At 39.6% G+C, this 11477-nt stretch overlaps 1 protein-coding gene across 1 annotated transcript in view; it reads left to right on the top strand.

The window, feature by feature from the left end:
* Positions 1 to 316: 316 nt before the first annotated feature.
* Positions 317 to 11477, top strand: part of SPATS1 (spermatogenesis associated serine rich 1) — a 43281-nt gene continuing 32120 nt past the window's right edge. Inside the window, exons 1-4 of the mRNA XM_007936302.1 lie at positions 317 to 350; positions 1905 to 2052; positions 6185 to 6315; positions 9883 to 10044. Of these exons, the coding sequence (XP_007934493.1) occupies positions 317 to 350; positions 1905 to 2052; positions 6185 to 6315; positions 9883 to 10044 (475 nt within the window). The remainder of the gene's footprint in view (positions 351 to 1904; positions 2053 to 6184; positions 6316 to 9882; positions 10045 to 11477) is intronic.

Raw genomic sequence — 11477 nt, 5'->3', positions numbered from 1 at the left:
TTGTCAGTAGTCCTGGGTGTTCCTTGGTGTCTGTCTTACCCCTCTGTGTGTCTATTCTGTGTCTGTTCTACTCTTTTTATAAGACAGCACTCAGAAGGGATTAAGTTTGGGTCTCACTCTACTCTGGTATGGCCTTATTAAAATAGTAAAAGAGAACCTCTGTTTCCAAATAGGATTGCATTTACAAGTACAGGGATTAGGAGTTCCACATTTCTTTTGAGGGGACACAATTAAATTCATAATACCATGCAAATTCAAGAAATTCCATGAGTCAAGAATCAGGAGATAGGGTAGAATAGAATGCAGTTTGGTGATGATGGTTAGACTTGAAGTGGAAGATGATGGAGAGTGTGAGCCCTCCCCAGTGACTGGGGAAAAGGACTTATTAAAAATGTAGGTTCCCAGGCCTCATCTAGTTCAATGAGTTTTCAACGGGAATTGTGTATCTGTGCTTTCAACTGGCCTCTTGGTGTTTCTGATGCAGATAGTCTTTATCCTACCCCGCAGGAGTTCTGGAATGGGGGGATGGTGAGTAGCTCAGCTGACCTTTAAACTTTGTAGACTTGGAGGCAAAGGCCTCTCAGGAAGTGAAGGGTTTGGTAATAGGGTTAGGACTTGACAAGAGTGAAAAAATGTGACCCTCTTGCTTTGTAAATGAGTCAAGAAGAAATGATAAAAAGTGTCTTAGGTAGCCATCCCACTGACACATGGTGTGAATTCACAGTAGGCACATTGTGTATACCATGTACACATGAAATACGATACTTTGTAGGTGTAATATTCTTCTAACCAGATCAACATGTCCATTAGCATGTGCCCATTGAGCTTCTATGCTCAGTGAAGTTATGCACAAGGAAATACATCTCACTTTTTTTAGGGTGCTGGACAAGGCACATACCTATATAAAATGATGAGAGAAGAGATAGACTGTAACCAGGTAGTAATTATAAAGCAGAATGAAGATAATGAGGACATTTGTCTATCTGACAGTCACTGGGTTTCAAGGCTTCCTTATACAAAATTGTAGGTGGTTGGGGAATTATAATTCTTTTTCATTTATTCACACAAACATTTACTGAGCATCTACTTTGTACCCAGACACTGTTCTGGCACAAATACAAGATGAATAAGATAAAGTCTGGTGGAGAAGATGTGCATTTAAGTGAATAACAATACCACAGTGAGAAGGAATCCATGGACATTTCTGAAGGCAGTTCTTTGGATCATTATCACCAAGTATATTCAAGAGTCTTTCTATGAACAAATCCTTTGGAAAATGGGCCAATCTAGATTTGTTTGGAATCTAGATTCTTAGCACAATATACAGTGATTTATACCTCAATCCAGATTTTCTCTCTTCCACTTAGTTCAGAGTAGATGAACTGTGTTGGAGGGGCAAGCAGTCTAGAACAGTGGTTAGGATTTTAGATTTTAGTGTTACAGGAAATATGATCAAATCTTGGCTTAGGTGTTAACCTTCTGAGCCTGTGCTACCAGGACTTCTTAAAATGGAGGATAAATAATTCCTGTGTCTGTGGGTTGTTGTAAAGGGCTCTGGTGGCATAGTGGATAAGGCATTTGGCTGTTAACCAGGAGGTCAGCGGTTCAAACTCCTGCTCCACAGGAGGAAGATAAGACAATCTACTTCTGTAAAAGGAAAGGGAGGGTCTCTATGAGTTAGAATCAATTCAATGGCAGTGGGTTTGCTTTTATGATTTTGGTGGGTTGTTATGGGGATGACAGATAAAGTTTGTCAGGTGTTAGCATAATCCCCACTACATAGGAAGTCCTCAAGAAGTGTTAGATGATTCTTTTAAAAAAAAAAAGTTTACCACTCAGGGAACATGATAAAATGGAAGCTATTTTCAATAATATAATCAAACAGTGATATCTATATGTTGCAGATACTAAACACGATGATTTTATGGGATCTACTGGAAACTTTGCCAGCACAACATCCTCTAGCAAGAGGACCACCACTTTGCCTTTTGTTGAAACAAGTCTAAGTATCAGTGAGTTTCCAGCCCTCCACAGAGTGTCTGCCCAATTAGAGTAAGTAAGGGTCTGGTGAAGAGCTGTAACTGTTGTGGTAAATTTGACCAAGAGTTGAATAGTCTGAGAGGTAGCATGACATCTTTGACAAGAGCATGGATTGTGGACCCAGAATGTCTGGGTTCAAATCCCAGTTCTGCCACTTAACTATCGGTGATCTCTGGGTCTCAGTTTTCTAATCTGTAAAATGGGGATATTAGAGTACATACTACATGGAAAGTGATTAGAAGATTGCCTGGCATACAAGTGCTGTATAAGTACTTGCTATTATAAAGTTTAAAAGCAGGAGAAATAAAGATATATTATTTTGGAATACATATATAGGTGGTAAAACTTAAAAGAATAAACAAAGTAGGTAGATACTTCTAAAGTTCTCTGGAAAATTTCTTTTGTCCTTCCTATCTTTCTATATAATTTGTTTAAAAAAGCCTTTTTTTAAAAATTTTTTCATATTTAGGAGAGAAATATTTTACCCAAATGTAAAAATTATCATGTGCTCTTGTGGTGCAGTGAATGACTTACTATGGCTCTTCTAACCGTGGTCCATAGAAATAAGGTGTATGGAACTCTAACATGGGGTTTGGTCAGTTTTGCCACTCTGCTAGGCTTAAAATGAGCCACTCTAGAAGTGACTCTTACACCATCAAGGCAGAAGAAGCAGCAGCAGTGGAGTGTGTTCATGGACCTGAGATCCCCATGCTAGATCTCCTTGGCAGGGAGATGGCAGAGAGATGAAAGAGAGATGGTGGCAGCAGCAGTGGCAGCAGAACCAGGAGACCAGCATGAGACAGAGTGGCAGGCTTGCCAGCCCATGGAGTGAGAAAGCTGAGTGTCTTTGGGCAGGAGGCTTGCTGGAGGAGTAGGTGCACTTATTGGTAGAGCTAAAAGTTGGTTTTTTTTTTGACACTTGTCCAAGCAGGACAGAGACCAGGTCTAGAGGCTGAATGCCTAAGGAAGGGGTACCTATGGGCATGGTTGAGGGAGGATTGTCCTGATCAAAGAATTATATCCTGAGCTGAATGTTCCTGAGCTTGAATTGTAACCTGTCACTTCCCTAATAAACCCCATAATCATGAGAATTGTTTATGAGTTCTGTGTGGCCATTGCAACAAATTATTGAGCAGAGGGGTAGAGAGTGCTGTGGGAGGGATGATTGGTGTCAGAACTGGTAAAATGGTTGGAGAGTGGTAGTATGTCTGACCTCATAGGAATCAGCCTATGCTGATGCTGTTGATGGTGATTCTGTTTCCCCCTCATTAAGTTAGAGGAGGTCAGAGGATGCTGCCCCATGCCCTTTTTGCAGTTCTGAATTGGAGGGCGTCATGGATTGAATTATGTCCACCAAAATATGTGTCAACTTGGCAAGGCCATGATTCCCAGTATGATGTGGTGGTTCTCCATTTTGTGATCTGACATAATTACCCTCCATTTAATGTAATTATCCTCCATTTTATGATAGGTGTTGTAAAGCTTAACCTCTATATGTTAACGAGGCAGGATTAGGATGGATTGTATCTTGAATCATACATAGCCTTAGAGAAGGGCCTTACTCAAGTCACACCCTTGCTTGAATCACAGTTTTTATCTTACAAGAGATAAAAGAAGAGAGAAGGGATTTGACTACAACTAGGAAAGAAAAGCTGGGAGAGAGTGCATACTTTAGACCCAAGGTCCCTGCACTGAGAACCTCCTAGACCAGGGGAAGACTGATGCCAAGACACCTGGAGATCGCCAAGGAACTCTGAGCCCACAGATGTTGAAAGGAGACAAGGACCTTTCCTCAGAGCTAACAGAGAGAGAAAGCCTTATCCTAGGGCTAGTGCCCTGAATTCGAACTTCTAGTCTCTTAAACTGTGAGAGAGTAAATTTCTGTTTGTTAAAGTCATCCACTTGTATTTCTGTTGTGGCAGCACTAGATAGGTAAGACAGGAGGGTTCTCTAAGTTATTACGTTTTTGCTTTATCTACAAACTACTAATGTTCAAGTTTCAAGGATGTATATGTGTATTTATTTAAAATTAGAGATCAAGCTATACAGAACTCGTCAGTTACCGAACTCAGGTTCTTTATGATTTTAGACCATTTATTCTAGAGTGAGGTGATCTGGGCGGCAGATCCAGCTCTGACCCTACCTAGGTGTTGTGTGTTTTATAATAGAAAGTCAGCTTCTCTGAGGGCCTATTTCCTTTTCAAATGGAAATGATTATATCAGTCTTACATACATCAAAAATACCATGGACTGCCAGGAGAACAAACAAATCTGTCCTGGAGGAAGTGCAGCTGGAATGCTCCTTGGAAGTGAGAATGGCCAGACTTCATCTCACCTATTTAGGTCATGTAATCAGAAAGGGCCATTCCCTGGGGAAAGACATCATGCTTGGTAAAGTAGGGGGTCAACGAAGAAGGGGCAGATCCTCAATGGATTGACTCAGTGGCTGCAGCCATGGGCTGTGGCACAGCAAAGATTGTGAGGATGGTGCAGGACTGGGCAGTGTTTCATTCTGTGGTACATAGGGTCCCTATGAGTTGGAGTTGACTTGACACCTAACAACAACCTACATCACAAGAATATTTGTGGGTAGCAAACAAGATAAGAAGTAAGTTACTTGGAAACTTTTCAAATATGAGTGATGCAATATTAAAAAATATAAAAAGATATTATGTTTTGATTATGGATAACTATCCCTGAAAACATTGTCCAAAACCACAAAGCATTTTAAACCAGAAATGATTGCTTTTTCCCCACATCCACAACAGTTTTTTGTCAGTTCAAACCCACTGGTCACTCCTTGGAAGGAAGGTTGGGCAATCTATTTCCATAGTGATACTGCCTCAGAAACCCAAGAGGGTTGTTACGAGTTGGATGTGACTTGATGGCAGTGAGTTTTTGTTTTGTTTTGTTTTTTCTTAGGAAGTTCAACACTAAACATAACCCTCAGCTATTGTAACCATTTCAGTCTAGGTTATTTCTAATTATTTCTTCCTTTTTCTCTTTAGATCATTGATGTTTTATGTTCATTTAATGGCTTTATTGAATATACACTTTTTTGAAAAAATAATATTTTATTGTGTTTTTGGTGAAAGTTTACATAACAAATTAGATACCCATTTAACCATTTCTGCACAAATTGTTCAGTGACATTGGTTTCATTTTTCACAATGTGTCAACATTCTCAGTATTTCTGTTCTGGATATTCTGTTTCCATTTGTCTAGTTTCCCTGCCCCACTTTACCTTCTTGTCTTTGCTTTAGAGTAAATGTTGACTGTTTGATTCCATATAAATGATTTTTTAAAGAGCACAGTACTCATGATGATATTTATTTTATGACCCAATTGTTAGTTAGCTGACAAGCATATATCTTTTTAGTATGTTTCAGCCTCCTCAAATAGTTAATAAATAAATTGTATGCACATGAACTTTTATAGAGGAGTAGGCCCAGTTCTTGATTCCACCATCAACACCAATGGCAGCAGCAGTCAAGAAATCAGATGGCATATTGCACTGGGCAAATCTGCTGCAAAAGATTTCTTTAAAGTGCTGAAGAGCAAAGATGTCTCCTTGAAGACTAAGGTGCACCTAACCCAAGCCATGGTGTTTTCCATTGCCTTATATGCATGTGAAACCTGGACAATGAATAAGGAAGACTGAGGAAGAGTTTATGCTTTTGAGTTGTAGTGTTGGCAAAGAATACAGAAAGTACCACAGACTGCCAGAAGAATGAACAAATCTGTCCTGGAAGAACGCTCCTTGGAAGTGAGAATGGTTGGACTTTGTCTCACCTACTCTGGTCATGTTGTGAGAAGGGGCCATTCTGTGGAGAAGGATATCATGTTTGGTAAAGTGGCGGGTCAGTGAAAAAGGGGAAGACTCTCAACAAGATGGATTGACACAGTGGTTGCAATGATTGGCTCTGGTATGGCAAGGATTGTGAGGTTGGCACAGGACCAGGCAATGTTTCGTTCTTTTGTACATGGTGTCGCTATGAGTTGGAGCTGACTCGACGGCACCGAACAACAACAACAATAGGCCCAGTTCTCATAAATGAGGGCAATTCTAGTGTGAGATATGTAAGAGCAGATTCTAACTACCAACTTAAGCACATAGAAAAATCAAACCCTTCTTTCTTCCCAGCACAGCTGCAGGTTTGGAGCGGAAATCCTCCTCCTCCTCTTCACATTCTGATCACTCCTCTGAAACCCCATTGCCTGAAATCCAAATGGATAAATACCCTGAGGACTTCAGCATGCTCAAGTTGCAGACAAGTAAGTCATAGACTCCAGCTCCGCAGGCCTCAGTGCCAACGGTCTTTTCAGAAGCCAGCCATATTGTTGTACATCATTTATTAAAGATCCACTAAGTGCCAGGGATTTGACTTGCTTCATCTGTATTTTCATAACAACCCTTCTGGGGAGCTATCATTTTATGTGTTTTTTTAAACTTTTTATTGTGAAAGTTTGTACAGCAAATTAGTTTCCCATTCAAAAATGTATATTCAATTTGCTCAATGACATTGGTTGCTATCCCTGCAATGTGTAAGCACTCTCGCCATTTCTACCCTGCCTCAAGTTTCCCTGTCCCTCCTTGCCTTCTCATCTTTGCCTTTGTGTCTGTTTGGTATGGTATGGTTGATTGTTGTAAAGAGCACACTTCTCATAGTTGTTATTGTTTATTTTATAGGCCAATCTATTATTTGGCTGAAAGGTAACCTCCAGTAATGGTTTCAGTTCAGTGTTTTAGGGTGATAGTCTCAGGAGTTCCTCCAATCTCTATCAGTCCTGTAAGTCTGGTCTTAATTATTTATTTATTTATTTTATGAATTTGAGTTTTGTTCTACATTTTAAACCACTGTAACTGGTACCTTCTTTGTGTCCCTGGGTCAGAGCAGTTGGTAGCAATAGCTGGGTACCATATAGTTGTTCTAGTCTCAGGTTAGATGAGGCTGTGGTTCATGTGGGGCATTAGTCCTGTGGATTAATTGCTTCGTTGCAATCTCGGTTTCCTTCACTCTCCCTTGCTCCAGATGGGAAGAGACTATTAGCTGTATCTTAGATGGCTGCTCACAAGCTTTTAAGAGTCCAGATGCTACTCACCAAACTAGGATGTGGAACATCATGAATTGTGTTTTGCCAATTGACCTAGATGTCCCTCCCCTGTGACTATAATCCTTAGCCTTCAAGCCCAGTAAGTAACACAGTCCCATGAGGTGTTTGGATATGTCTAAGAAGTTTCCATAACTGTGCTCCTTAAGTGCTCTATTATATAACATATGTGACTATAAATGCAGCATACACAAATATGTATATACAAATGCCCACAACTATACCTATATATGCACATGCATGTACTCTCCTACACCCTCCCACACCTATATAGCATACATTTCTACCTATGTAACCACTCAGATTTTTGGTTGCTATTATGGTGGTTGCAGAATTGTATATGTTACAGCATTTACCATAAACAAACAAACAAAACCCCAAACGCACTGCCATTGAGTTGATTCTGACTCATAGTGACCCCCATTGGGTTTCCAATGCTGTAAATCTTTACGGAATTAGATTGTCTCATCTTCCTCCCATGGAGTAGCTGGTGAGTTTGAATCATTTACCTTCTGGTTAACAGCCAAATGCCTTACCACTACACCACCTGAGCTCTTTGTAGCATTTTCTATAGTTGTCCTTTATTCTTGCATACCTCTCAGTGTCTTCAATTACCTTGGTCATGCTGTGCTGACTTCCCCTGTATTGTGTATTGCTTTTTCTTTCCCTAAGACTAACATGTGTCTGTTATCTAGTCTGGTGGCATAATGCCTAAGGCATTGACTGCTAACCAGAAGGTTGGTGGTTCAAACCCACCAGCCACTCCATGGAAGGAAGACTGGGCAATCTACTTCCATAAAGACTTACCACCTTGGAAAACTGAAGGGGGTTGCTATGAGTTGGAATTTTTTTCCCCATCTGTAGGTTCTCTTTTTAATCTTCAGGTAAAGTCTTTTGATAAGACCAAAGTGAAAAAACTCACTGCCATCAAGTTGATTCTGATACTTAGTGACCCTATAGGACAGAGTAGAACTGCTCCATAGGGTTGCCAAAGCTGTAAATCTTTACAGAAACAGACTACCTCATCTTTCTCCTGCAGAGCAGCTGGTGGGTTTGAACTGCAGAACTTTTGGTTACCAGCCGAATGCTTTAACCACTATACCACTAGAGCTTCTTTGGATGATAATAAGTATTTGATATTTAGGAAGTCCCAGTTATCTAGTCTATTTTCAGTTGTTTGTGAATTTTTAGTTATTTTTGATAGTACATTTATGCCTTTGATTAGGACCTCTAGCTTTCTCCCTGTGTTATCTTCTAGGAAACATTTAGGTTTAATATTTAAGTCTTTGATCCATTTTGAGTTAGTTTTTCTGTATGGTGTGAGGTATGGATCTTATTATATATTTTTCTGCAAATGGATATCCAGTTTGCCAGCATCATTTATTAAGTAGATTATCTCTTCTCCATTGAATGGACTTTGACCTTTGTTGAAGATCAGCTGCCCATAGGTGAATGGATTTACTTAGTTCTCAGTTCTGTTCCATTGGTCTATGTCATTGACATTTTACCAGTACCAGGCTTTTTTAACTATTGTGGCTATATAGTAAGTTCTGAGATAAGGAAACTGTGAGGGCTCCTACTTTGTTATTATTCTTCAATAATATTTAACTATTCAGGGTCATTATATGTTTTTCAAAAATGAACTGCCTTTATATAGAAACCGTGAGTATTGTAGCAAAATGTTAAGATAATGAATAAGTATACAAAGTAGAATGTAGAAATCCTTTCCCCTATAATTTCTCCAACAATATCACTATCCTGCCCCATAACTTTGAAGAGTTTGAAATATATGATTCCGAATTTTGAAGTGTATATGTGTGTATCTGTATGTATATACACACTCACACTCACTATATATATATATATATATATATATATATATATATAATAAATGTGTTGTACTATACAAGCTAGTTTTACTCAATAGTAAATAGATTAGGAACCTCTTTCTGTGGATATCTAATTATGTGGATAAAATAGATGAACCTATTTTACAGAGATGGAAACCAAGACTTGGAGGGGTTCACCCCTACAAACACATATATCTATGAAGTTGAATGATAGGATTGGAAACCCAATCCAAAGACCCTGAGTATTTCTCAAGCAGCTCTAGGGCTATTGGGGGATTTTTTTTTTATCATTTGAAATCACCTCCAGCAATTTTATACTAGAACTATCTAATGAGGAAACAGAGACACTGTGAGGTCTAGTAACTTAGATGAAGTTTCACAGCTGCTTTTCTCATTTGACATTATTGCATATACACATTTCCCTGTGTCATCGTAGTACATGTGTGTGCTACTGTTGCCACCAACACCTTGTTCCATCGAGTTAAATACCATGGTTGGCCCAGCCATTCCTTGGTTAATGGGTATCTTTACAATTGTCAGAGTGAAAGTTGAATCATAGGTGCTTATAAAACTGTCTCTGAACTTCCCAACCAATACTCAACTTTCAATCATAAAATTGGCTTTATTTTTGGAGAAGAGAGTGAAAAAGAAAAACATGAGGCCTCCTAAATGGCCTTTTCCCTCATTTCCCTGATCACAACCTTTTATGCCTAGTCCCACAGAGGTTCCCACTGCCCCCGATGGAGAAGCAAGGAATTATACAAATTGACAAATGTTGTAGGACCAGATAGTATCTGGGGAATTTTCACAATATTTTGTCATCTCATTGTATTATGAGACTGGGAACAGTGCTAATGGAAGGATTTCTGATGTCTTGCAGAAGATGGGCAGCATCCTGAGTGGACATTTTACCCAAGGTTTAGCAGTAATATTCACACCTACCATGTTGGAAAGCAGTGCTTCTTTAATGGGGTCTTCCTTGGCAACAGGAGGTCTCTATCAGAGAGGACGGTGGATAGATGCCTCGGGAGGAAGAAATACGGTAATGTTTTCCTCCTGGTCTTTGACTGTGCAATGCCCCAAAATATTCCTCATTCAGGCTACCCAAGTCAGGCTGGTGGCAGGCTTGTGGTATCACCCTGTTCCCCTAGTGCACCCAGGCAGATAGTAAAGTAAAGAAAACAGTTGGTAGGCTATGCTTTTTGGCAAAGAATTCATAGCGTATGCTGAGCCACATTTTTGTTTTTCTTTGAATTTTATAAAATGCTAATGTGACATTTAAGTCATCAGATAAGTTCTCTCATACTTATTAAAGAAACCTTCACTGAAGTCCGAAGAAAATAATTTATATTTCAATTAGATGCTGCCTGTCATGTACATTTAAATAATATTTTACCTTCTGTGCAAGGAAAATATTCTATAAACTTTAGCCTGAAGTGCAAGTTGTTATTTCATAGCTTATACAAAGATTAGTTTTATATATATATATATGCTATTTGTTTTATAACTTGGTGAGTTCTCTGCTTCAACTTACCCATTTTAGATTTAATGAAAGACCCTAAAGAGTTGCTGAGTACCAACAGACCATATATGGCACACTCTTCTGCAGAAATACCTGTGTAGGAGGCAGCCATTGCTTCACAAACATGTCCTTATAGCAGGAAGACAAAGAAAAAGAAATATAACTTCTCATATTTGGAGTTTTAGGAATAGACTTTTAAACTCAAAACAGAGGCCAATAGTTTTGAAAATCAGGGCTTTTGTTTGGATAGAGAATATACAGACCAGATGAGAGGGGTCAATGATACTGGGATCGTTGAGTAGTTGGGCACTCTGCCCAACTCTTGAAATCAAATCTAGTGGGTTATAGGATGTGTGTGGCTGGGGCTTCTGCCTCAGATTGTAGCTGGAGAAAGACCTTCAGCCTCAGAGAGAAGGCATCTAGCATGACAGTGAGTAGGAGAGTAGTGGTTGCTGTGGCAGACATTTGGGTAGAAAGCCAGCCTCAGGGTCCTACCCACCCCAGGGAATGCAGAACAGCTGCATTTCTGTGCTCTGAGAAGACTATGGAAGTTTCGAGAGAAATGGAAAAAGAGAACAAGCCAGGAGGGCCACATGGGTCTTACAGCTGGAATGAAGGGTGACCACAGTATGATACATTGTGGACCATCAATCCAGGGATAAGGATAAACTTTCACTTGATACATGGTGGAAAGGATTGTTTCCTGAAGATCAGACCAGATGACATTTATTTTATTTTATTTTATTTATTGTGATTTGGGTGAAGATTTACAGAGTGAAGTCACTTTCCATACAGCAGTTCACATATACTCTGTCTCATGTCATTGACCACAGTTTACAATGCAACAGCTCCCTTCCCACTTCCTCCCCATAGTTACCTCTTCCCAGTGACCATCCCTCCATACTCTCCTGCGCCCTGAGCTGTCTCCCTGTGCATAAGCAGCCCTTCCTTCT

This window comes from Orycteropus afer, unplaced genomic scaffold (genome assembly GCF_000298275.1).
Source record: "Orycteropus afer afer isolate SDZICR_OR568_19922 unplaced genomic scaffold, OryAfe1.0 scaffold00034, whole genome shotgun sequence".
Classification (NCBI taxonomy): Eukaryota; Metazoa; Chordata; class Mammalia; order Tubulidentata; family Orycteropodidae; genus Orycteropus; species Orycteropus afer.
The sequence above is the reverse complement of the archived record's forward strand: the minus strand, read 5'-3'. Positions and strand labels throughout refer to the sequence as shown.